Source organism: Piliocolobus tephrosceles, chromosome 14 (genome assembly GCF_002776525.5).
Source record: "Piliocolobus tephrosceles isolate RC106 chromosome 14, ASM277652v3, whole genome shotgun sequence".
In the NCBI taxonomy this organism is placed as follows: Eukaryota; Metazoa; Chordata; class Mammalia; order Primates; family Cercopithecidae; genus Piliocolobus; species Piliocolobus tephrosceles.
In genome coordinates, this window is record NC_045447.1 from 45428183 (window position 1) to 45455394 (window position 27212).

General features: G+C 47.4%; 1 protein-coding gene across 4 annotated transcripts; it reads right to left on the minus strand.

Moving 5' to 3' along the window:
* Positions 1–239: 239 nt before the first annotated feature.
* PHF24 (PHD finger protein 24) lies at positions 240–26162 on the minus strand. 4 transcript variants are annotated; one of them, XM_023201556.1, is made up of 8 exons: positions 25952–26162; positions 11071–11452; positions 10216–10401; positions 6492–6570; positions 5982–6187; positions 5481–5641; positions 5085–5180; positions 240–4765 (listed from the first exon to the last, which is right to left on the minus strand). In XM_023201556.1, the coding sequence occupies exons 2-8, from the start codon at positions 11446–11448 to the stop codon at positions 4669–4671; spliced, it is 1203 nt and encodes a 400-aa protein (XP_023057324.1). In that variant the 5' UTR covers positions 11449–11452; positions 25952–26162; the 3' UTR covers positions 240–4668. The 4 variants fall into 4 exon arrangements, with proteins under 4 accessions (XP_023057324.1, XP_023057304.1, XP_023057316.1 ...); XM_023201536.1 differs by having other exon boundaries at positions 5085–5183; XM_023201548.1 differs by lacking the exon at positions 25952–26162 and adding an exon at positions 25270–25717.
* Between the last annotated feature and the right edge of the window lie 1050 nt (positions 26163–27212).

Here is a 27212-nt window from a genome sequence, read left to right on the forward strand (position 1 = left end):
TATCTGTGCTGGATACAGAAATATCAGTATCTCTGTATCTGTATGTGTGGTGCCCCTACCTCTACCCATCTCTTGATTTTTGGGAAGGTCAGGGCCAGGAGAACTCTAGAAAGAGTCACAGCATGTTGTGTCCTTCCTGGCAGCCGCAGCTGCCCGTCTTAGACCCAGGGATTGGTCAGCAATGGGAAACCACACAGAAATGGCAGCTTCCCCAAACAACAAGAAACAGGAAGCCAATAGAGCATTACAATCGCTTTATTATGATTTCCACTGTGCCCAGCCTCAGGGCATCAGCTTCTTCTGGAGTGCTGTGAAGCCTGGGCCACGCAGACGAGCATGCAGCTGTAGAGACGGGGAGACAGGTCTTGGGGACGTTCCCCTCAGCTTACTGTCAAGTTATCTTCCGCAGAAAAGCACATGAAGGCATGAGGGACCAGAGCGCGTTGGATTCCCCAGTGTTACTCAAGTGTTCCGAGTCCCTCTCACAAGCTTGGGTTTGGCTGGGGGACAGATCACAGGCCAACCCATGATGGCAGGAGGCTAATCTTGAGGGCCTTTGTGTCACCGTGGCTATGGAAAGGCCTAGCTACTTATAACTCAATGTTCTCAACTGTGGGTTGTGCCTACCCAGTGCTATAGAAACTGGAATGTGATTGGACTTCTTAGTCACTGGCCCAGACCAGGGCTGACTCCCTTTCCATGCTCTGGGTCACTGTGGCGTGTGGTCCAGAGGGAAAGAGCTTTTCCTTAGTGCTAGTAGAAATTCTGTAACCTGTTTGTTTTCTTTCCAAGGTTGCCAAAAATAGTGGCAGCAGAAAAGCCACAGCAGAGAAAATGCCCAGTCCCACCCCACTCCAGGGCTGAGCCGTCAGGAACAGGCACGATGCGTGAATATTCTCCACTCCAGGAGATCTCACCATTGTCTGGGTTGCAGCCAGGGGCCCAGAGAGATATCCTGGGCAAATTCAAACTAAGTGGTAGGAGAAAGTAGCAATTTTTCAGACAAGAGCTTGAAATAAGGAAAAGAAAAAAAAAAAAAAAAAAAAAGAAAATAGGAATTTTATTTCACTGTAAATAGAGGAGGGGTAAAAAGGGACTGTGGTGACAGGTACTGCCAGGATGTCCTGAAGTTCTGGCATCAAAACTATTCTGCCTTTTAGGGCCACACATCTATCTGTCTTCACTCTGCTGGTCTGAAGGGAACATGGTTGCAGGATCACTAGAGCCAGCTACCAGTTCTCAGTCCTGCTTGAGTTTCTCTTGGCTCTGGGGTGGGTCTAGCTGGCCTGGGGCCCTGCCAGGCAGCTTCTGCTGACCTTCCCTCTCAACTTTTGGGCTTCCTGGCACCACTCTGACTGAAGCTGTGAAACCTGCAATGGTTGTGCTTTGGGCTATGAGTCCTGGGTATAACTCTGGGGTCCGCTCCCAGGGAGGTGTCCTCTTCCTAAGCAGTTTAATTCTGTGCTTTCCACAATGGTGACAGGAATAAGGGGACCCTAAGACTTGGCCACTTAAGCAATGTCAGGGTGACATCCCATAGGGAGCAGCAGGGCCAGAAAGGCCGGTATCTGCCCTGCTAGCCCCAGGTACTTGGGCTAAGGGCAGAAAGAGGCAATGTCCTCATGGTTTCTACTGCAGCTGTCCTCAAACGAAGAGGGGCACTTGAGGGTTAGATCAGTACCCAGAGTGAGGGGACTGCTCCATCCCTGGGATACCCTAGGGCCCTTGCTCAGGTATTCTGCTGGGGGAAGGCTGGGCTCAGGTGAGGAAGCCGAGGAGGAGACTTGGAGTGGTTTCGTGGCCAGGGCCCCTGCTCAGCTGACCCTCAGTCCCTGCAGCTCTGCCACATCATCCAGCTGCCCCTTCATTCACATCTGAAGGTGGGCAAGAGGAATGCGAGGTGAAAACACTTAGGGCAAGTGGGCTTCAGAGGAGCCTGTCTGTAACCCAGGCCTTCCTTGGTTAGAAACACTGATCTCAATTTTGGGTAGCCAAGAAGACTGAAACATTTTCTTATACCTTATTAGAGTCAGTCGCTAATATTTGTACTTGGCAGAATTTCAGAGTCACAGTGACGGGAGGGCTTGAAAATGAAATGGGCTTCACTAGGTTTCTGGACGTTTTTAACATCTCTATACATACTGCATAGGGGCGCTGGGGATTAGAACACTGCAAAGGGAGATTCTGGATGTGGGGTTGGGGCAGGGCTTCTGCAACTCTGGACTTGGGGAGCAATGGCACTTCCCCTTTGGTAAAAAGCTAGACGACTGCCTGTGGAGAAGAGGCTGGCTGCTCCTTCATGCTTTCCTGCTTCCTGGGACTCTTGTGGGCCGGGAACTCTATTCTTTGCTGGGGGAAGTGGCCCCTGGGATCTCTGTAGCAGGCCCTCACCCAGGACGTTTGCTCTTCTCGAATAGGGAGAAGGGTGATCCCAAATGGGCCCGCTCCTGTTGTGGAAGAACTCCGGGGCTGCTTTGCCAGGCCCTGGAATATGGCAGGCCTGACCTGGCCCACTGACTCTCCTCCCTCACCCGTAGAGAGCTAGAGACAGCAGCTCCAAAGAGGTAGGCATCACCTTGATCTGTGAAGGATCAGGGAACAAGATGGACTTCCAGTCCCTGTGACTGATGAGGCAGGAGAATAAATGCTGTTCAGCTCTCAAAGCCCAGAGCTTGTCTCTACTCAAAATGCCCTGTGAGATTGAGCAGCCCAAGGCCACTGGCACAGGAGATGATTTGCCAGGAGAGTAGGTAAGAGCCCCTGTGCTTAATGTGCTTTAATCTCAGTGCAAAACCCCAGGCCTGGCTGCTTCAGATGCAGTTCTTAGGCCCAGGAGTCCTGTGCTTTGTTTTTTTGACTAGACTGAATAATGGCCCCTCCTATGGATCAATCCTGGGGGATGGCTGAAGAGTATTTCTAAAAGCTGTGGGCCATACACCTGAGCCCAGATTTGTCTCCTGTCTGCTTCATTTCAGTCCCAAATAATACAACCCCAGCAGCTCACCACCCTGCTTCCAGCTAAAGGCGGTTCCTGCAGGAGGAGACTACATAGGGCTCTCACGAAGCCCCTGGCTGCAGCTCCTTGCTTTCCTCGAAACATTCAGCACTGAGCAGTGTGTGCTTTCTTCTGCATGCACCCGATTTAGCACAAGGGCCTTCAGCAATGAAGATGTGTTTGCTTCTGCATAACTGTGCTCCACTCCCTTTTGAATAACTCTTGGTAGTCAGATCTGGCTATGCCTAAGTCATTAGGTTGGAAACAGAAGTCTAGAACATGGATCCCACGGCCGGCCAAGATGAGCCATAACACACAGACTGAAGAATTTGAATTCGATGAGTACTTAGCAAGGAGGGGCTGGGGCTTGGAGGCCAGGCTTGGTGCTCTTGTAGTAGCCTCTGATTGCCCCAAAAGGCCTTCCATGCCAGGCCCAGGCCCTAGCCTGGTGGGGAAGGACATGTGGTTAGCAGTGAGGAGAAGCAGCCACTCAAGCCGTGTCTCAGTGACAGGGAGAAGGGGGAAATTTCTCCTTCTGTAAGGCTTTCCCAGGACCTTCTCTGCAGAGCCTCTTCTTAAGCCCCAGCCTCTTATCCTCTTTGTCAGGATGGCTGAAAGAGTCCCCGCTCAGGGCTCTGCAGATCTTGCTTGGGCTGTGGAAGCTGTCTACAGTGAGTTGAGCTGGAACAATGAGGAAGCATGAGCCCCGTTCTCTCTTCCTCCAGAGCGTGCTCTCGTCAGTCTCTGTGGTTGGTGACTTGGGTGAAGCATCTAACACAGAGGCTGTGGCTCCCGCCGGTGTGTTTGCTCCATTCAGGTCCCCTTGGCCCTGGGCCATGAGCTACCATCTGAAAAATAGGGGCCAAGAAGGCTCACCTTGATTTTTGACTATCCTGCTAAAGACTTTTAGACACAGGTAACCTGACTGAGAGGTTCCTAGAATCCTGAGTCCCTGGGAGGGGCTGCCTCCCCCTCTTCCAGTCAGGATTCTCCAGGCTAGTTGCCTTCTCTGTCACCAGGAATTGGAATTTAAATAAATAAAGGGCTGAACTTCAGTGGTGATGTTTAACTCTTTTCCCAACTCAGTACAGCCGAGGTACATAATGCACACCTACTAGTAACAGCAGCTCACCGCAGAAGGGATTTTCAGTGGGGAAAGTGGGGCCTGTTGAGATCTCTGGGACCTCTAGGCAGGCATGTGAGTCTGACATGCCCCTTATTAAGAATCATTTGGCCGGAGATTTGTCTATTGGAAATTAGAACTTGCCTATAGAAGGGGTGAGTAGAGATCTTCTCCTCTATATCAGGGGCTTCACAAAGGGACTTTGGTCCTTTCTCAACCAAAAAGAACCAGGTTTCTGATGGCATGGACAGCTGGGCAGCATGTGTGCATGTGTGTAAGTGTGGCGGCAGGTCCCGTCTATGATGTGGGGCAGGGATGGTCCAGGAGAGGATGCTGCCATGGCTCCCAGGGCTTCTCCTTGTGGCAATGCATTCACTGCCTCTGTTGTGAGGGGAATGGTGATTTCAGTGCCATAAAGCTTAGTGACAAATTAAGACGCTGGCAGTGTCCCAACCCCATGAGTCTCAGTGCCAGAGGTTGGTGGGGGAAGGGAGAGAGGAGAGAGGGGAGAGGACGTCACTGTCCTCAAACTGAGCTTCTCTGCTCCATGCTATCCTGGGGGTTTCAGGTGAATGGCTGCGCTGTTGGGGCGAGCAGCCAGGATGTAGAGGACATTCTCTTGCAGGAAGGTAGGCCAGTCCACAAATCTGGAGTGGAAGCAAAGAACAGGGTCATGAGGCTGGTTTGAAGACGCGTGAGCCCTGATCCTGGGGCAACATGGCTTGGGCTACACAAAACTCAGGGAAGCTTGGCTCATGCCTGACCTGGTTATGGCTGGCTGTGCTACCACGCCAACAGACCAGCTGGCTGGTCCTATAGACTTGGGTCAAATGTGCACTCTTGGAGCCTGGTTTCTTGGGTGGGCGCTTGCTGTTTTGGAGTGGGAGTGAGTAATACCCTCTCTTACTTGTGTGTTTTGTGGGGGTTCCGAGGGTACAAATGGCCAGGTGAGGAGGTCCTACTCACCTGGACTCCTGCTCTGTGGGCAGCAGGGTCTTGTCCTGACTCTTGCTGCTGCTGCTGGCTGGGCTGCTATCTGCAATGGGACCCACATGGCTGATGCTGCTGGGCAGAGGACACATGGTTAGGAGTGGGATAGTGAAATGCCTGCCCTTCCCAAACTCTGGTAAGCCCAAGGCTCTGGACACGCTCATCCAGGCTCTTCTGACGTGTGGCAACACCGAGTTGAAGGTAGAGGCTGCCCCATGTCCTGGCCTGTAGGCATCACCATCCTCTACCTAATGCACAGGAGGCTCCTCTCTCGGCTGTTGGCAGGGGGAGCAGGGAGGTATGGAAGGGCCACTGGCATGGAAAAGGGAGGAGAAGAGGCTGAGTGGGGACTGGGACTGGTAAGGAGCAGACCTGACACTGCAGGAAGGAGCCTCTGGGAACTGTTTGCAAAACCAAGAGTGCTGGGCCCGGCGGCACTCTGCCTCACTGATAGTGCTCCCACTGCCCCGTGCCAGGAAGGCAGCTCTGGCTCGTTCCCGCTCCTTCACTGTCAGAAGCCTCAACAGAGAGTTCTGGGGAAGAAGAGACAAGATCTTAGAGGTGGAGATATCTTGTAAACTGCCAGGCCATAGAGAATCCTACCTCCATTACCACCTTTGCAACCTCCCTTAGAAACTGCCCAGAGGCTTTCTGGAGGCACCAACACTTCCAGTGTGGCCCAGGGCAGATCAGTCTTCCTCACAGTTTCCTCAGCCTGGGCACCAGATCATCCATCACTGGATGGAACCTGAGCCCATTCCTGATACTGGTCCCTGCTCGGGCAGGACCCAGTGCTCCCCCAACCTGCCCAGCATGCCTCCCAGGCCTTTGTCACCCAGTATCCCAGAAACATTTGCCCCAGCTGGCCCTCACCTGGGGACGCAACTGCTGCAGAAGCAGGAGGGACTCATGGGACAAGAAGTCAGGCCACTCTATGTGGCCTCGATTTTCAGGGTCCAGGGCAGCAAACTGGCGGGCCGCCTGCTCTTCTTGCTCCTCACTCAGGGCCCTGTCACGGTCCCCCCGCTTGGCTGCTTGGTGACGGTAGCGCAGAAAGTCCTCCAGTGTCAGGGAGCAATCTGTGGGAGGCACCCCGTGCTGGCCATGCCCATCCTTCTTCAGCCTTAGGGCACTTCCATCACCTCCAGGGCACCCTCGGGGCCCCTACACCCACAGCTCTTGCTGAGTCTCTGCTCCTATGGCCAGGGTTACCCAGGCTGTGACAGGGGATGGGTGACTCTGCTGGCCAACAACTCAGGAACAAGGACCCATTTACCCTCTACCCACTAAATATGGAACACTCCTTTCATGGCTCATCCTAGAAAGCATGAAGGAGAAATCTGCCTGGCCCCTCTCCATCCAAGTAGCACCACCCAACCTTACCAGGGATGACTTTACACCGCTGAAAGGTCTCCGTGAGGCTGTACATTTCTTCCTCAGTCAGCAGCAAGTTGATGTTGTCCTGAAAATAAGGAAGAGCTGAGTTGGGGGCCATACAGGCCAGTAAGAAAGGCCAGGGTCAAGGAGGCTAGAAATAGAATTTCAGCTGGAAAGCAATTCCAGGATCATCTAATCCCAGCCTCCTATTCACAATCAATGAGAGTGAGGCCCCAGAGAGGGGAAAGGACTTGGCCAGAGTTGTCTTTACTCTGGGGCAGAATCTTCCCCAGAACCCAGATATCCTGACTCCAGCACTGAGTTCCTTTACTAAAACAGTGGTTGTCTCCTCTGAGCTAACCTAGGGATTTCTTGGAAGAGCCTTAGGAAGCTGCTGCATGGAATAAGGGGGCTAGTGAGTAGGCAGGTTGTGAATCCCTATCTCCATCAACCAGAGTGGCTCCATCTCCATCCCTTTTATCTACTTGGCTTCTGTGTTAGGATGTGCTAAAAATGCATTTTAGTTAAAAAAAAGTTTAATCCTAGCTCTGCTCCAAGTGGTGCTGGCCCACTTGGATACAAAGTGGGTTGTATCACTTTAAATAACTCCAGAATGGTTTTAAAAGATGCCATCATTACAAGGCTCCTAAAGCCAAATGCGTGTTTTTGTGGTGCCACAGAAATTTTAATTCCAAAGGAGCACTGGTATCTTATTTTGTTGACTTAACCATACAGTCTTTAAACTATCAAAGATCCTTTCTAGTATAAGGTTACTTTCTTCCTCTGAAATACCAGCAAAGTACAAGAGCAGATATTTCATGAGTATTCATATGTGGATCTCATAAAGAACTCAAACTATTCTTTTTCTTCCATAACACTTTTTAAAAACTAATATATAATAGTTGTATTTTTCTTTCAAACCATACTTTCAGCAAACACCTACTGAGCACCTAGTATATACTGGGTGCCACAGTGGTGTTTAACACTGTGAGATGTGTTCGGTGTGGCTGGGGCTTGGAGTACGTGTGTGTGTGAGGGAAGGAGGGGGCCTACTATGAAGTACCTCCAGTACCCTTTATGGAGCCCCTCAAATTAGGCCTTTATTCTGAGGGCAAAAGGGAGCCACCACAGGGTTTTCAAGTGGGGAGTGCTGTGGTCGGATCTCTGGCTGCTGTGTGGAAGATGGATTAGAGGGGCAGAGTCTGGAGGTGTGGAGAGCAGTTGAGGGCGGCTGCAACAGTCCAGGCAAGAAATGCTGAGCAGCTAAACTGAGACATGAGAATGAAGAAGGGAAGAGAGATTTCAGAGATATTATAGGCGGCATCAACAGGACCTGATGACTCACTGGATGTGAGGCGTGAGGGAGAACGAACTGGGATTAGTAACTGGGGCATGGTATTACTATTCACAGAGATGAGGAGTGGAGGAAGAGCAGATTTGGGGACAAAGATGAGTTCATTTTGGGGCATGATGAGTGTGAAGTACTTGTGAGATATCAAGGTGAATAAGTGCAAGAGACAGGAAGTTTAGGTCTGGACACACAAATATAGGAGTCATTAGTGTTTAGATGGTGGCTGTAGATGAAGTCACCCAAAGAGGGCGCAGTGAGCAAAGAAGAGTGTTAAACAACAGAACCCTGAGAAACACAGGACTGAGACAAGAAACTAACAAAGGGCATCGAGAAAGAATGGTCAGAGACTAAGGCTGGAAGAGAATCAGTAGAGAAGAGGGTACTGGATACCAAGCAAAGACAGCTGCAGAATGTGGGAGGTAATGTTAATGGTGGTTACATGACTGAGGTGGGATTTTATTGACTTTCTATTTTCTCTCATTTCCATATCTTATACAATAATTCTCACAAAAATACTAAATCCTAAAGGAAAGAGAGGAATAAAGAAGTAATAAATACTTCAGAGAGATCAAGTAAGAAGGTGCCTCAGAAAAGGTCAGTGGACTTGACAATTAGGAGGTGACTGGTGACTTTAGGAAGGGACAATTCTGCAGAATGATGGATGCAGATGTCAGATTAGATTATAGGTGGCTGAAGAACCATAGGAGATGATGAAATTCTTTTAAGAAGTTTGGCTGTGGGGCCAGGTGCAATGGCTTGTGCCTGTAGTCCCAGCTACTGAGGAAGCTGAGGCAGGAGGATTGCTTAGGTCTAGGTGTTCGAGGCTGCAGTGTTACGATCGCACCACTGCACTTCAGCCAGGTGACACCATGAGACCCTTTCTCATAAAAAGAAAAAAAAGAAAAAAAAGCAGCAGCTTCGTTGGCTGTGAAGGGAAGGAAGGAAAGGAGAGGTACTTGGAAGGAGGCTTTGTAAAAAGCCCAGTAGAGCATGGTGGCAATGATGGTAGGACTGTGTCTGGAATCTGGGGAGGGAGCAGTGTGTTCCTGGGGGTTAGGGAGGTGACCCCTTCACCCCAGTCCTATGGCAGCAGTACATCACAAAACAGAGTGGCTGAGATGAAAGGCTGGCATCTGGAAGGGGCGACAGGCACTAGAGAAGGTCGCTGGTACAGCAGGGTCTGCTGCAATGTACTCCAGGGGGACAGGTGTTTAAGCAGCTGAAAATAACTGTTCCATAACAAGCCATAGAGGAAGAGATATTTGTTAGAAAGTGGCACATCTCTGCTTTCGTCTAAGCAGCAGGAAGAAGAGGGGGATCAGCAGGTGCTCCTCACTCTGAAATCAATAAACAATGACGATATCTGCAAGACAACAGATCCATAAGGCAAGACTTGAACTCTATTCAGGTGTAGTGAGAAATGGATATAAATCTGGCTTTCAATGGAAACCTTAGACTCCGTCCTTCATTAAAAGTTAGAAGGCATTTATATATAATCTGCGAAGTTCTGAATCAATAGAGCTTTGTCATTTAATTCACATAATAACCACTTCAAAGAGGAAACGCCAATGCTTATGAGTCAGGTGGCAGGCTGAGTGAGGATCTGAGGCCTAGGAAGTTTTTCTGTGATAGAATCTACCCCTACTGGAAGCAAGCTAGTTAGGATCTCAGGTTAGTTTTCAGATGGATGCAGTGAATGACAACTATAGACTATTAGAGAAAGAACTGCTCCAAGCAGAATTACTTTTGAGTAATTAGGCCCCAGTCAATCTCCTAGCTCAGAGGTTCTCTACCGGGGGTGATTTTGCTACCTTCACACTGAGATGTATGCTACTGGCATCTAGGGGATTGAGGCCAGGGGTGCTGCTAAATATCCTACAATGCACTTGGCCCCCCAAACAAACAAGTAACCAGCCCAAAATGTACTGAGGTTGAGAAACCCCATCCTAGCTCTAGGTCTCTTGTATGTACCATTGGAAAATTCTTTTTTTTTTTTTTGAGATGGAGTCTCACTCTGTCATCAGACTGGAGTGCAGTGGCACGATTTCAGCTCACTGCAACCTCTGCCTCCCAGGTATAAGTGATTCTCCTGCCTCAGCCTCCCGAGTAGCTGGGACTACAGGCATGTGCTACCAGGCCCAGCTAAGTTTTATATTTTTAGTAGAGATGGGGTTTCACCATGTTGGCCAGGATGGTCTCAATCTCTTGACCACGTGATCCTCCCGTCTTGGCCTCCCAAAGTGCTGAGATTACAGGCGTGAGCCACCATGCCCAGCCCATTGGAAAATTCTTTAGGTCACTGCCTAAAATCAAATGTTCTAAGACTGGGCCTCCAGGAAAAGTGCCAAGTCCTCTGCTGTCCCTGCAGTCCAGACTTACACAGTAGTGGCAGCTCCAGCCTGTTTCCGTGTGGGCCATCTCCATCACCTCTGCTGCACTGTCTCCTTGGATGTAGCCCATGCGGCGCAGGCAGCCATCATGGAAAACCCTGGTGCAGACCCTGCACGGGAAGAGGCTCTCAGCTGTCCAGACCTCGCAAACATCACACATCTCATCGTTGACAACCTGCAGAAAGATGGCAGGAGGAAATAGGGATGTGAAAGCATAGGCAGCAAGATTCCAAGGCCACGAAACACAGAGCTACCTGCATGGGGCTGAGCCTTCCCAGATTAGCCTAGAGGAACAGCTCCAACTGAAGCCATTGTTGAGGTTTTCTTTCTGGAGGACAAGAACCAGGAGGTCCTTCCAGTTGCTCACGCCTTTGTGACCATGTTTATGAACAGGGAGCTACTGGCACTTTTAGAAAGAACAATCTGTTGTGAGAGATTGTTCCAGGCGTTGCAGGACATTTATCATCCCTGCTTTTCTTGGTACCAAACACCAGTAGCCACCTGGTGTTGAGACCTCCCCAAACTCCTCCCTCCCAAATTTCCTAATGCCTCCTACAGAGGGTAGTGCTATCCATGGTTGAAAACCCATAGCAGCGGGGAAGAGGGGGAGAGTCGACAGAATACCTGCCATAGCATCACTCTTTATCATCCACTGCCCCAAGCCTTTAACTAAGATGAATCCAGGATATAACAAACATTTTATTCTTATAGAAGAAATTCAAAGATTGTTTTGGACTCAGCTCCATTTTTCCGGCTTTGAGGATCACCTTATCCACATCCATTTTTCCTGTCCTGCTCCCTGATGCGCTAAGGCTTGAGGATCCTGTCCTAACTGGATACTCACAGGCTCTCTGGGCTCCAGGCAGATTTCTGGAGGTTTGTCATCATCCAGCTTCCGGGTGGGGCGGATGAAGGCAGGGGGCGTGAATCGGCTGGTCCTGTCAAACTCCTCAGGCTCCACGCCGCGCCCATCTCGGAGCCGCTCCCAGGCTGCACGGCCGGCACTTCTCTCTTCCTGGACCACCGAGGTTCCTGCTTCTGCTTCTTTGTCCTCCTGCACCTCCTGGACGGAGCCCTCTACAGTGCCACGGCGGGACCCTGGCAGCTCACCTGTGCGTCGGATGGAAGGCCTGTCCCGCAGCCCATCCTTGAAGGCAGACACAGCCAGACTCACCTTCTGCACCTGCTCCACTGTCTGCCGCTTGGACATCAACACCCCCATGGCTCTGTGGACAAAAAGCAGAGGGGCACAAGTTCAGCCAATGGCTGAGGATGTCAGGCCAATCAGTTTCAACCTAAGTGGCAAGTGCTATTAAACATTTCTCCCTCTTCTAGAACATGGTGGGGGTAGAGACAGCACGTTAAGGATCAGAAGATGTTGGTTCTACTTCTTTCCTAAATTTTATGTATTTATGTATTTAATTAATTAATTAATTAATTAATTAATTAATTAATTTATTTTTTGAGACGGAGTCTTGCTCTGTCACCCAGGCTGGAGTGCTGTGGCGCAATCTCGGCTTACTGCAAGCTCTGCCTCCCGGGTTTACGCCATTCTCCTGCCTCAGCCTCCCGAGTAGCTGGGACTACAGGCGCCCGCCATCTCGCCCGGCTAGTTTTTTGTATTTTTTAGTAGAGACGGGGTTTCACCGTGTAGGCCAGGATGGTCTCGATCTCCTGACCTCGTGATCCACCCGTCTCGGCCTCCCAAAGTGCTGGGATTACAGGCTTCAGCCACCGCGCCCGGCCAATTTATTTATTTATTAGAGATGAGGTCTTACTATGTTGCCCAGGCTGTTCTTGGACTCCTGGGCTTTAGTGATTCCCTTGGTTCAGCCTCCTGAGTAGCTGGGATCACAGGCCTACCACCTTGCCTGGATGACTTAGGTTCAATTTCTGACAGGCCTTGCAACTTTGGTTTTCCCATCTATGGAATGAGGGCTATCTCCCCAGCCCACTTCACAGGGATGTTACAAGGATAATGTAAGAAAATGGGCTTAACGGTGCTTCATAGACTGGAAAGCACTCTATGTGCATGAAATGATATGTCTCCCTTCCTGTCCTAAAACCAATTTAGTCCAGGGGTCCTACACCTCTGCTACTTCTAAATGGTTGGAGACTTCAGAATCCAAATTTCTCCTCTACCCTGCAAGAAGACTCAAGGCTTAAAGCAAGCTGGCAGCAACACAGTTCAGGCCTTTTGACACAAGAAAAGCTCCTTCAGTAAGTACCATGAACAATCCATCTGGGGCTAATCCTCATCAAATGCCTACTTTTTAAGTCAATAAACTCCTAGTTTTAGAGGATTCCTGAATTGGTCAGTAAGGGAACTCTGCCACCCATATCCATGTGGTCAAGGTCACACAAACACTCCTTTGCCCCCTCTCATTAGTAGCTGTGCCTCTTTGTGGGTCTGTTTATCTATTACAGACACTGGTCTATTACAAAGCTCTAAGGTACCTCTCACACTTCTAAGGTAAGGCTGCACCAATGTCACTCTCATATTTTCTGCTTTAATTCTTCTGAACTGTTCAAGAAGGGTCCATATCCTTTACAGGTTAAAAAGTAACATCATCCCTGCTCTTCTCTGCAGTACCAGAGCACAGCATTGGACAGTGAGGGCATGACAGGGCACATTGCAAAGCTGGTCTGCTATTTCCTAGCCTGAGGAGACTTTGTGGAAGTCAGCTGGGGAATGCTTTTTCTAAGTAAAGTGGAGCAGAGTCCATTTTAGCCTTGCTCTCAATCCATTCTAATCAAGGCTTATTGAACAGTATTATGTGCAAGGCACTAACTGCTCATCATAGGAAACAGAAGACAGGAGAACAGTCTCACCACTCAAGCTACTTAATATTAGAAACCAAAGAAGTTAAAGTGCTGAGAGTACCTAAAGGACGGCGAGACCCACCACACTGCTGGTGGACAAAGTGGACCCTGAAGGATGCATAGGCGGTTATGCTCAATTTGTTTGGGGAAAAAGGTGACAGCAGGTAGGAGAGGTAGGGCCAATTCGAAGGTTACTATTAATATCATAGTCCAGGCAAGAGGTAGAGGGTTTAAACGGAAATGACGACAGCAGGAATAATACTGACAGAGCGTATCTGTTACCATGGAAATAGAATTAGGGAAATCTAGGAATAAATTGATAATTGATTGGATGAAGGACAAAGGGAAAGAGGACAGTTTTTTTGTTTTGTGTTTGTTTTGTTTGTTTGAGACACAGTCTTGCTCTGTTGCCCAGGCTGGAGTGCAGTGGCACGATCTTGGCTCACTGCAACCTCCGCCTCCCCTGCCTTAGCCTCCTGAGTAGCTGGGACTACAGGCACGTACCACCACGCCTGGCTAATTTTTTGTATTTTTAGTAGAGATGGGGTTTCACCGTGTTAGCCGGGATGGTCTCGATCTTCTGACCTCATGATCCGCCCGCCTCAGCCTCCCAAAGTGCTGGGATTACAGGAGTGAGCCACCGCACCCGGAAAAAGAGGGCAGTTTTAAATGGACTAACTAGAAGAATGGTAGTGCCACTTACAGAAATTGGAAATAAAAGGGATAATTAAATTGGATTTTGTACATGCTGAATTAAAGATGTCCCTGGGACATTCAGGTGTCATGTTACCCCCTGATTAAAACTTTCAGTGCTTCCTACAGTTTTCAGGAGAAGTCCCCACAATCAGTCTCTTTACTGTGGCCTGTGAGGCCCTGCAGGTCTGGCCTTCCTTCTTTACTCTGTGTCCCAATCATAATGGCCTTATTTCAGTCTTTATTTGCTATACTCCCTCCGTCTGGAGGAAGTTTGAACATTCCTCCCCACCTGACTAGTGCCTATTCGTCTACCAGAGCTTAGCTCAAGTCTCACTTCCTCGGGGAAGTCACTGCTGACTCCAGTCCAGGTCAGAGTGCTCACAGCACCATGCCCTTCTGCTCTGGGCACTTACCTTTGTCATTACATATTCAATAGGATGATTACTGATCAATGTCAGTTTCCCCATTAGACTGTTTTATCCCACACAGTCCTTATCTCCATTGCCTAGCAATGTGTCTATTAAGCATCTAACAGAATAGATTCTTAATAAACATTTTCCAATTAGCTAATTAATTGTGGAGAATTCTTTTTGCTTTAAAAAAATGAAATCTTAATACATGTACTATCTGATGACAGCCCCATCTTCTTTTCGGAAACACTGCTTGTATGTGCCACAGTGATGTGAACTCCTACCCTGCTCAGGTGCTTGCCTTGCCACTACTGCTACCAAGGAAATTAATATTCTTGAATTTATAAACTGATTGACAGAAGAGGAAAGAACCACCTCCCTGACTCCATTTATAAATTTGTTTGTAAAACTGAAGTATGTGACTAAGGAACATTGACTTTAAATACTTAATACTGCCTTAAAGGGCAGTGGCACAGGAGATTTATTGAAGAAAGATTTATTGAGCAAATTCAGGAAATCATTTAGGGTATTCATGCCTCAGTGGACAACTAATAATAAATTGTAATTAAAAGGAAAATATCTTAATCCCCAAATAAATCCATAAAAATTGTGATTCAGAAATCATTTTTTCATCAGCTAGAAACAAATATTAAACAATAGGGAAATAAATTATGTACCTACCATGGAAGACTAAACAACATGGAAAACACTGACGTAGAAGTATATTTATTGGTGGGAAAGATACTCAAAATATGCAAACATATTCACAAAAATAGCAAGTTACAAAAATGCTCATGCTATGATATAAATTTTATACTGTATGTACTTTTAATCTTTTTGTAATCTGTATTTTCCAGTTTTCCCACATGGTACCTTAATTAGATAATAAAGAAAATCTTAGGGTTGGCAATTGGTGACTTGCTTTTGTTTTGGGTCCCCTGTTCTGTGATTCAGAACCTGTTGTTAGTTGCTTTGGGCTTTAGTTCTCTGTCTGTTGATGAGTGTATTTGGAACATATAGTCTAAAGCATTTAGAATGCTCATGTTGTTTTTCATCTTCTTTTAAAAGTTCATATGACCTAATGAGGGAATCTAGCCAGGGTGGGGTGGGGATGGAGAGAAGAGTAGGTATATGTTAAATTTTTTGCTGAGGCTTTGGACCCAGGGGGTTCTTGAAGTGACAGGGCTGGGCCTTGTAGTCCCCAGATGCTGCTCAAATGCCTCATGGGCAACAGCATGTTCGATGGCTGGGTGGGATGCAACTCCCTAACTCACAGTGAGAGAGGCACCCCAAGAGAGAAAATACAAAACTGACAGATAATTCTTCACATTTTTATTTGAGCATATTTTTGTTATGAGCATTTACATTTGCAGACCACTATGTTTTCCTCAGAAACCCCAAGGTAGGTTTCTCAAAAGTTTCAACTGTGGCTCAGAATAAGAAATATATTTTATGTGATAACCCTGTAGACACAAGTCAAAATTTTGTGGAGGCCGGGCGCAGTGGCTCAAGCCTGTAATCCCAGCACTTTGGGAGGCCAAGACTGGTGGATCATGAGGTCAGGAGATCGAGACCATCCTGGCTAACTCGGTGAAACCCCGTCTCTACTAAAAAATACAAAAAAACTAGCTGGGCGAGGTGGCGGGCGCCTGTAGTCCCAGCTACTCGGGAGGCTGAGGCAGGAGAATGGCGTAAACCCGGGAGGAGGAGCTTGCAGTGAGCTGAGATCTGGCCACTGCACTCCAGCCTGGGTGACAGAGCAAGACTCCGTCTCAAAAAAAAAAAAAAAAAAAAAATTTTGTGGAACAATCATACTTTTACTACATGTGATGCTCCCTGATATTTTCTATCCTATTTCATTAAAACAACCCTGATAGTGACTCTCTGAAATGATTTCATGACCTACTAATGGATTTAAATCTGCAATTTGAAGAACGTGCCTCTAAAAGACAAGGATATAAGAAAAGTGCTGCCCTTAACTGATGTGGTGCAAGATGAACAGTGTATTCAAGCTTCTCTTAAGAGTCTGTGTGGTTGGAAGATCCACCAGAGATGGACAGCTACTAATACACCTCTGACTAAAGAAAACCTATTGTATCCAAGAGGCTGATGCTCTTTCACCTGTGGGCATATGTATAAAACAAAATTAGCTAGGCATAGTGGCACATGCCTGTAATCCCAGCTACGTGGGCAGCTGAGGTAGGAGAACTGCTTGCAGGGCCCAGGAATTCAAAACCAGCCTGGGCAACATAGCAAGACCTCATCACATTAAAAAAAAAGATTGATTGATTGGGGCATTCTTTTTACAATGATTAAAAAGATGGAAACAAATCGGGCATGGTGGCTTGTTCCTATAATCCCAGCTACTCAGGAGGCTGAAGCAGGAGGGTTGCTTGAGACCAGGAGTATGGGTCTGTCATGTACCATGACTGTGCCTGTGAATAGCCACTGCACTGAAACCTGGGCAACACAGTGAGACCCTGTCTCTTAAAAAAGAAAAAAGGTGGAGACAACCTCAATAGGGAAATTACTGAATAACTTGTGATATATTCATGCTATTAAAAAAGAGAAAAAATGATTTAATTATTTATTTTGAGACAGCGGCGAGGGGGTCTCGCCATACTACACAGGCTAGTCTCCAACGCCTGCACTCAAGCAATCCTCTCACATAGCTGGGACTACAGGTCGTGTTAATTTTTGAAAAATTTCAAGCAATCCTTTCACATAGCTGGAACTACAGGTCGTGCTAATTTTTGAAAAGTTTTTAAAGAGACAGGGTCTTGCTATGTTGCCTAGACTTGTTGACAACTCTGGGGCTCAAGTGATTCCCCACCTCAGCCTCCCAAGTAGCTAGGATTATAGGTTCCAGCCAGAGCACCCAGCTTGATTTAATTTTTTAAACATAACAACCAGAGCAATGATTCTCAAATGGTGAATTGGCTGGATCCTGCAGCAGGTGGGAGGTATATATCAGAAACACCAGGAGGAGGGGAGAAATAAGTGAGTTTCAAGAGCTTATCAATTATATATTTATATTTGGAAAACAAACACTAAAAACCATCTCTGCTTTGTGTGTGTGTGTGTGTGTGTGTGTGTGTGACACAGACTACAAAACAGTGAGTTTGACAGTATCTTCTTGGTTCTTAGGGCTATACAGAAGGTACTAACTCTCCAAATAGTTGGAGGCAGCTTCCTCCCAAAAGTTATATCAGAAGTTTTAGGGAACAATCAAGAGACTTTCATGTTTATCAGAAGGAAGGCATACACTGGAAAAAAATAGTTGAGAAACACTTATTTGGAGATCTGGAAAAAACATACTAAATTCACATTTTCAAGAACGATTCATTAGAGGAAAACCAATGGTATGCATTTGTTTTTGGCTTTTTCAGATGTTTTAATAAAAGTTATTGAACAGGCCGGGCGCGGTGGCTCAAGCCTGTAATCCCAGCACTTTGGGAGGCCGAGACGGGCGGATCACGAGGTCAGGAGATCGAGAACATCCTGGCTAACGCGGTGAAACCCCATTTCTACTAAAAACTACAAAAAAACTAGCTGGGCAAGGTGGTGGGCGCCTGTAGTCCCAGCTACTCGGGAGGCTGAGGCAGGAGAATGGCGTAAACCCGGGACGCGGAGCTTGTAGTGAGCTGAGATCCCGCCACCGCGCCCGACCGGGGGAGAGAGAAAAAGACCCCGTCTCAAAAAAAAAAAAAAAAAAAAAGTTATTGAACAAAGACCAGTCAGTTAGGAAGTTACTCTATAAGTGAACTTACTCATTAACAGTGAATCAGCAAATTAACCACAGACACCTCCCAACACACTGTAGATCTGCTATAACCCATTATTAACTGTAGGGATACCATTATTCTTTATAAGGATGCCAAGAATAGCTATGAAGCTATCTCCATGGTCAATTATGTCATTGCAATGGTTTTGGGAGTTTATCCTTAAAGCAATTTCTATGAAGACAGAAGCTGACATCTACTAGCAAAACAAACATAAAACAAACACTTTCCAGTCCTGACCACAGGCTCTTGGAGCACTGCTATTCCTTTTACCTGAGATGGTTCAATCTTGTAGACCATTTTATGCCTGTAAGGGCAGAAATGCAAAGTAGAACTATTCACAGTAAACCATCAAAATCCAAACAAGACCACCAAGTCATTTTGAATTGACATGGCTTTGACATTGACAGTAAACTGTGAGGACACAACAGAATTCAGCTTTAAAAGCGAGTCTAAAACTCTTAATACTTAATGGAGAGGATCAAAACTGTATACAAAGGACACTTTGATTAAAAGTGTGTGCTGAAATATCTAAGATGTGCACCTGGGGTGTTTGAGAACTTAACAAAATCAGCTCAAATTTTTAGAGAAACAAGTGGTAGTGATTGGTGCCGGGTAAAAACAAATGCCTGTGGAGAAAAACCTGGCCTCTCCTGTGCTGGAAGAAGTCCTAGGAAAAAGAGAGAGTTAAAAGGAAATCAAGTTGCAAAGATCCCACAAATTATACCTAATGATTACTTCTTTGACTGGTGGGTGGGACTGGGGGTTTCTGCCTCCCTAAAAATGATGAAAAGAGGCCAAAAAGATATTGTCCCAAGAATTCTGTGGCTGTCAGGGAATTTGCGATATCTAGGGAAGGCTTGGAAAAAAACTCGGGGAGAGGAGCAGGTGATGGTAAATAACAGCGGGACAAGAAGGTGGAAGAGGGCCGTCTGACTTCATGAACTGGAAGAAATGAAAACAGCAACAAGTAGAATCTGTCTTGGGTAAGAGCAGCCTGTCTAGATGTGTTTGTCAGGCAGTAAGACATATGTGGGCAGCTTGGAATGTTTGCAAGACACACCCATTTTCTGCAGAGCACCTGCTTAGAATTCAGCGGGATTAGTTATAAGGGCAAAATGGTGGGAGTAAGAGGAGGAGGGGCTGCTCCACAGCAGGAGCTGATAGAGAAATAAGGAAGGGGAAGGCAGCTGGGGAGCCTCTATTTCCCAGCACTCTTTATAAACATTCAGAGCTGTGGAGAGCATGAAGGGCAATACTCCTAATAGGCAGGAGTTTCCTCATGCAGCTTGTTAAATGTAAAGTACATTTACTGATTTTCTCTTCTTAAAATTTATGTTTTCAGATCGGGGGGTGGTTCTAGGGTCTCACTGTGTTACCCAGGCTGGCCTCAAACTCCTGGGCTCAAGTGATTCTCCTGCCTCAGCCTCCTGAGTAGCTGGTCCAATCTGATTCTTGGTATGGGAATGGAGGCTGTATAAAAGGCTCATAAGCAAGTAAAAGTGGCTGCCTGGAGGTTAGGGCTTCCCTAGGAAGGAACAAGGCAAAGAAAACCTCTGAGTGAGGAGAAAGGGAAAGACAACCAAAGAGAATGGGTTGAGCAAGCGGAGTAAAGGAATCTGTGCTTCACTGAGATCAGGAGGGAGAAAAGTAGAGATGGTTCTTACTACCTTCCACAGAGCATGTGACACTCACTTTTAATCAAAGCTTCTTTTGAATACAGGTTTGATCCTCTCCATTAAGCATTAAGGGTTTTAGCCTCTTAAATCTTTGTTGAATGAATGATGCAGAGATGACTGGGCAAGATAAACAATTTATTTAAGATCATAGTGTCTTTTCTCTTTATCAAATTGGCCAGAGAGACTAATCAGACCAAATCTCCAAAACTCAATTCTAGAAACTATGCAGTCACCAGCTCACATCATCACATCTACTCTACTTCCCAAGAGGTGGCACCTGGACAGTGAGTCAGGGCTAGCAGGGATGAAAACATGAGGGTGATTTTTCTCTGACTACAGAGGAGAGCTAAGAAATTCTGCAATTTAGCCGGTTTCTACAATCACAATGGTAAGAAAAGAGAAGCCAGTATTACCAAGGTCAACAGTCCCCTGCATTTATGCTGTGTCCTGTGGACTATGGTGAGGCCGACAGAGGGCAGTTGCCTTAAGGACACAAGTAGAAAGTGTGAAAATATACTTCCTTTGTCCTGGGTTTGAAATTTAGCATGAGCAGTATCTGCACATACAAGTGAAAACTTTCAAGGTGGTCAACAATTGGCTCCTGGAAGCATGTGCCCGAAGGACTGAGAGTCTTAGGAAAAGCCACATGCCTAACACAGAAGGTGACCAGCTGCAAGATTGTGGAAAATCAACAGAACCAGGGTCTGAAAAAAAAAAAAAAAAAAAAATGCTGAATGCATAGCACAGACTCTGAGCTTACCGTGAACATCAGCATCAACCCCAAGATTTTAAGCAAAAAAACCATCAAAAAGAGTTCTCTTGTGGGTCTTTGAGGAAATCCAAGCCCCAAGGGGTCCGATTTTTCTCCAGTGACTGGCTGTTGCTTTAGGAATCCAGTGTCTCACTACAGTGCTCTCGGAGCCTGTTCCTACTCAGACATTTTGTCACCTGGCAGTATCCTAGAAACTAATTTTAGTATTCATGTTTGTAGACCCTGAAAGGGTCTACCTGGTAACTCCCCACCTCTCTCCATTCAGCCTGTTTATTCGGGATGACACAGTCACAACTACATGGGGCTTTTCTGGGGTTTCCAAGGAACAGAAAGACTAAAGACAGAAAAACTCTTTCTGGCCTCAGCTCAAGACTACAAGGCATCCTGCTGCTGTTTAACATTTACTGAAAGCTCACAAAGTTCTAATATATATGAGAGCAAAATTATGGCATGATTTTAGCCTCTTAGGGCCTGAATCTTCATTAAAAGCCACAGTGCTGACTTCCCACAGAGGCAGAGCAACAGTTAAGGAACATCATACCATCAGTGATTGGCTGGTGAGATTGCACTTAGCAAGCAGAGCTTTTCAGCAAGATGGAGAGGCACTCCCTGTTTTCTGCTCTGGTTCCCTGAAACACAGATGTAATGCAATTATTACACCTTAATTATCACCATTTACTTCTTTGCTGATTCTTTGCTGATTCTCCAAACATTTGCCAAGTGCAGCCTACTATGCATCAGGCACAAATCAGGTGCTTAATAACTGATGGTAGAATGAACAAATGGAAGCTCATTCAGCCGTGAGAATGCAGTGAGTATGTGCGTGTGCAGGGGGCATAAGTGTAGGACTGAAAAAAAAAAAGGTGTTGCTTGAGCTAAATTTTGAATATGAGTAGGAGTTACATCAGTGGATAAGGAAAAAAAAAAAGCATTCCAGGAAGAGATAACAGCACATGCCAAGGCATGGAGCTATATGGGGACTCCATCATGACTTAGATGGTATGAAGCCAGCCTGGGGGCTAGATAGAAATAGGCAAGGAAATGTGTCTTCACATAAGAATTAGCATCAGTCCAAAAAACTGGTTTGAGATAGTATGCTTAAAATATTTGTTAGAAGATAATATGTATTTGAGTTTCAGGGAGGAAGAAAACCCCAGAGAATTGGATTTGCCGAGGCCAGGAAGAGGGAGTGCCCTGATAAGTTCCAGCACTGACCAATGAGTGCATTGTTTGGCCTTAGGACCCAACAGGAAACTCCTTCGCAACCTAAGAGCTAGTAGGTGGTGATTGCAGTGAATCATTGGGGCTTTCCCTCTGGGAGACTCCTAAGCCTCAAAAAACAAACATACAAAAAGAGAGCGAGCCAATTAGCCCACACAGTTCTGTTTTAGTGAGAGGACCCCAGTAAGATGAAGCATTTCTCAAAACCAAAGAGCCAACATATATCTAAAAGGGATTCATAAACTGTAACATGCTATCCAAATAAAAGGTTCTATCATTACTATCATAGGAAGGCAAAAATGTGGTCAGTTTAAACTCAGAGTATAATGGGCAAAAGTAATTTTGGCAGGGCACTGGCAGGAGGGCTGAATGTGGCTGCCAGGGGAGGCAAAGCACAGCAGCTGAGTTTCAGTGATGCTTGGGAAAAGGCATACTCTACATTGGTTCCTGTAGATATTCTGTAACGCCATAATTTCCGCCTTACTTTTCCTACTCTTTATAGTGAATTATGAGAGAATGCAGACTGATTCTATGTGAACTCCTCAAGGGCAAGAAACTCGTATTTATCTAGCATAGTGCCTGGCAAGTAAGTAGCACTTAGTAAATGTAAGTGAGTCTCTGAGGGGATTGCTGGAAAAGGGGAGAGAATGGAGGGGGATGTGCTAATGGAAAAATAATCATGTCTCCAGCTGGACACTGATGGTCTTGGTTTCTTGGTCCAAAGCTAGTAAGCAATTCCTGTCAGAATTTGGTCATTAAGATTGAGGGGTGGAATGGATAATGATATTCCCATCAGAAATGAATAAATCAAGTTGGGACATGAAGATAGTAGAAGCCAAGCAGCACTGCTGGAGAGAAGCATGTGGGACTAAAAGATAATAGATTCTGTAGCTAAAGAGAAGGGAAACTATATTTGCATAAATGTGATCCACTTAGGAACAGGTGTAGTGGAAAAAATTGCAGAGTGGGGGAAATGGGCCTGGGAAGGTCTTACTATCCATGTTTGAGGAAAAGGAATGGCAAATGTTAGAAGAAGACAATGTTAGAAGATTGGAGAATATGTGAAAAGATCAAAGGTTGAGAAATCCAGACAGTAAAATCCAGACACATTTGGGCACACTCAAATGAAACTGGGTGAGCCATTCTCTCCCCTTTTATTTCCCTTTGGAGAGAGCATTTTTGAGAAGATTAAGGCCACCTGGTGACATCTTTCATGCACATTCTGGAATGATCTGATTTGCAGACTCATGCTGTGACTAGGAAGAGTTAGGCAGTATTCTTAGAATTTTTGAAACCTTAATTTTTACCCAATGCTGGACATAGGGAAGGTGATATCCAAGGTCCAAGATTAGGGGAGAGCCTGGATCCATTTAGTGATTTTTCCAGGGTCATGAGTGGGTGTGATAATAAGCACCCTCAACAAAAGACCAATAAAACCTCAAAGACAAATCAGTGAGCTGGAACACAGATCGTATCTTCAGGTTTGGTCCTTCTGACTTTCTTTAAAAATATGCTTACATATTTATTTTGATCTGTTAAGCAGATGAGGTGGGTTTGAACTGAAAGGGGGATTATAAACAACTTTACAATGGGGAGGTCCTAACCAACATAAATCTTTGTCAGAATTTACTCCACTGAGTTGCGCACAAGGTAGCATAACTGAGTTTTAAAAAAAAATCTAACAACTGGTAAACTATGTTGTTCTGTTTTCCCACTAGCTTGGTCTCTCTTCTCACTATGTAATTCCAGAAGCCAAAGGAAGCCGCTTCTATTCAAGGAGGATTTAACTAGGTTTGACTGTGTGGAAGAAAGCAGGGAAGGGGAGCAGGAAAACCTTTCCGGAATGGCTCTGTAATGAATATCATTGCTTGGCCCTCTCACCACTCCATTTTTGGACAAGAAAACCAGAATCCATCCTTGGGCTCAAAGTTGAACTCTTGGGATACGGCTGGAATGAAAACATCGAGGGGGCAAGATGAGGAGGCAACACTATGTCTGGTGCAGACCCTTTGCGCTCCCCCTAACAGACTCCCAGTGAGCCTTCCTTGGCTCTGCACCTTTCCCGCCCTCCTCCCCCTCATGCAGAGGTACTCTTGGGCAAAAGTGTCCTGTGTGCTATCTGTGGACCATTGTCCACTGGTGCATGTAGTCAGAGGGCCACAAGGACAGTGTGGATCGTGCTTCCTAAAAGTGACCCTGTCTCTCCTTTCTCTCCTTCAAGTATTCTGTAGCAGGGAGGGTGGCCTTGGGACACTCCATCTGCAGAAGGGTCCCCCTAGATCCCCAGAGCAAGCCCTGTCGAAAACCACACCCAGAGGCCTCAATGAGGTCCAGAGCCACCCCAAGTCATCATGAAATGGGACTGCCAGTGAAGGAAGCCACACCCTGAAATCTGGGGATTCTGTGGAAATCAGTTCCTGCAGCAATCTCATGGCCACTTAAACTGTCCTCATCCACTTATTTAATCATCACATTTACTGAGCATGTACCATTGCAAAACCCTATGCTGGGCAGGCACCTTAGTGCAACTTATTAACAAATATCTATTCTTTCTTCTGCTTCTCCTTAGTACTTTTTCCCAAATAAAATTTGAAAAACATTTTATGACTATGTTTTTCATCAGCTTTGTGACCTTGGGTAAACTGCTAAACCCCTCTGAGTCTCAATGTTTAGAAGGGGATAATTTCACAAAGCTGTTGTAAGAGTTATATGAGATGTTTAAACATACCTGGTATAGTGCCGAGCACACTGGTGCTCAACAATCCTATACATCCTTTATTTCTTCCTTCAAAGGCCTTTCCCTCCAGGACCTGCCAAAATCTGTTATTCGACCTGATCTTACTGCTTCCTTCTGGACGGTCAAACCCAGGGGCTCAAATCTCCTATCTTTGCTTGAGAGGCCTCACTGGTCCTCTTCCCCCGCTTGGGGCCCTGTGCTCTCGCAGCAGTTTCTACCTCCACTAAAATGCAGCATGGAGCAACTGGGCTACCATGGAGAAGAAAAATCCGAATAGGGAAAGAGGGGAATGGAAAGAGGCTGCAGCCCCAGAAGGCCCCCATCTCTGGGCCACGGTATGGGGAGACAAGTGAGGGCATATGGAACCCTACAGGGAGGTCGAGGCCAAAGTCCTTGGAGCCGTGGGAAGTCACTCATAGATCCCATGGCAGGATCCCCCCTCCCCAATCAGAGGTTGCTTCCCACAGTTCTAGGGCACAGTCTCAGGGCCTCCTTTTCTAGGGAGCCCTTTGGGGGCTCCACCACCTCGAGGCTCCTGCGGCTCCCGCGGCTCCCCTATGTTCCCAGGTGGTCTTCCATTGAGTCAGCTCCAGAGACCACCCTTGCGCCTTCTCCCACAGTGACACGGAAGGGCTCTCTGGGGCCAGTCCCCTCCACGCTGGCTTTCCCCATGGCAGCAAATGCAGACAGCGCCCCGGGAGTCCATTCCCACAGGGGGTCTTTATGGGGGCGACTCCTCACAGCACCTTAGGGACTTCCCCAAGGCGTAGAGGCAGCAGTCACTCGGGGTTCATCCAATGACACGGGGGCCACTTTGGAAGCAGCTCCCACACAAGCACCTCAGAGTCCCGGAGGACTGTCCGCGGCCGCAGACCCGCCCCTCAGGTGACGGCCCGGTCCCCGCCGCCCCCGCCCCCGCTTACCGGGACCGTCCGGGTGCGGGACGCGGCTCCGGGGCGGCGGGCTCTACACCGCGGGCCCCGCGCTGCCCACGGCAGCCCGAGAGCCGGCGTGCTGGGCCGAGCGCCGGCAGCAGGCGGCGCGGGCGGAGCGGCAGGCTGAGGAGGCGGCGGCGCGCGCGCCCCGAGCACACCCACCCGCCCCGCGGGGCTGCTGCGCGTGCACCCGCGCGAGGTGCCCTGGGCCGGACGGTGGGCGCGCCCCGCCCCGCCCAGTCCTCCTGCGCCTCCAGGCTCGGCCCTCGCGGCTCCGCGGGCGACGGGTGACCGGCGACGGGTGACCGGCGACGGGCGCGCGGGCGTGGGGCACCGTGGGAATGTTGGAGGACGGCGGCAGGCTCCGATGAGCAGACTGCCCAGGTGCCCGTGGGCGCCCCCGACGAGCGCCCGGCACTGCGGCGCGGGGACTGCGCCAGCGGCCGACTGCGGCAAGGACAGTGCCCGCCCGGAGGAGGCGGCCCAGAGGGGGCGCCGCGGGGGGGCTGGGGCCGCTCACCGCTCGCGTTCCGCGCCGGGGCGAAGGCGGGGTCCGGGTAGATGCTGCCACCAGCACGTGCCTGGGGTGGGGAGAATGACTCATCCAGCGAGTCCTACCAGCCGTCCCCGCAGGGCTCCGGGCTCACGACCCTGGCACTGGGGCACTCACCTTTGCAGTACCCTACTGGCCTCCGGAGGGTCCCAAGGAGCCTTCACATAGTCCTCGGCTGGCCCAGCCTACCCTATGCGCTGTTTTCTGGGATTATTGGTTTTTCATCTCCAGCAGCGAGGCTGTGCTGTCGTGTAACCCACTTTTTGCTGCAGCAACCTCATCCCTCACACTATCCAAACAGCTAACTTGTCAGAAGGCCAGCAATTCTGAGGGCTATAATGTGCATTACACCAAACTACATGCTTTGAAGAGGGCAAGAAAAAGATCAAATCGTAAGACACCCAGCAACTAATTATAAGGAAAAACTGAAGATATGCAAATGATATGCCGAGATTCCTTTAATTTATATTAATTGCATTTACATTTTAAAAATACCTTCATTTTCTTGTGCATTCAATTTATTTACCTCAAATATAATGCACGTCATTTTTTGAGCGTCTAGTATTTGTTACATACTGTGCTAGGTAACCTGGTGGGATATGAAAAATAAATTTTGCCCTTAATGTGGAATTTACCAATAGGGGATATAAGGTAAGTATGGTATATTTCTATCACTTTAAAACTCAAAGTGCCAGGTACTATTCTAAATGGTATAAATATATTATCATTAATTTTCACATCATCCCTTTGAGGGAGTGTACTGTTAGTTTCAACATTTTGCCAGTGATGAAACTGAGGCACAGAGAGGTTAAACAACTCGCCCAAGGTCACATGGCTATATGTGATGGAGGTGAGACTGAAATCCAGGTATTCTGATTTCATACCGCAAGCTCCTATTTCTCAGTACTGTCACTGAGAAAGGAAAGTCTATAAACCATTAATATATGGAGTTCTAAATTTAGTACTTATTAGTTCTAAAATGAGTGCTTATTTCTCAAGAGACACTATGGTTATTTTGCTTGTTGTGAAACTAGCGCTAAAAAGCAGAGTGAGCTATCCATATAGTCTGGGGGTCCCCTAACTTTCTTTAGAATTACATCATACCAACAGTTTCACTGATAGGCTTCTCTGAACTGGTTTTAGTAAGTGTTTTATTTCTAGGCCATCTGATGGGCTTATATGGAAAAGGAGGTTGTAACATCATCATATAAATCTCTGTTGGTTAATTCCTTCCTTCATTCAAAAAAATGTATACTGTGGCCAGGCGCAGTGGCTCACGCCTGTAATCCCAGCACTTCGGGAGGCCGAGGCAGGTGAATCACCTGAGATCAAGACCAGCCTGGCCAACATAGTGAAACCCTACCTCTACCTCTACTAA

Excerpts from the sequence above, each read along its gene's own strand:
- PHF24 (XM_023201536.1), bottom strand. The coding sequence starts at position 11,448 with ATGGGGGTGTTGATGTCCAAGCGGCAGACAGTGGAGCAGGTGCAGAAG. Across the intron at positions 10,402-11,070 it reads GCCTGGAGCCCAGAGAGCCT|GTTGTCAACGATGAGATGTG; the intron begins GTGAGTATCCAG and ends ATCTTTCTGCAG. Across the intron at positions 4,766-5,084 it reads CCCACAGAGCAGGAGTCCAG|ATTTGTGGACTGGCCTACCT; the intron begins GTGAGTAGGACC and ends CTTCCACTCCAG.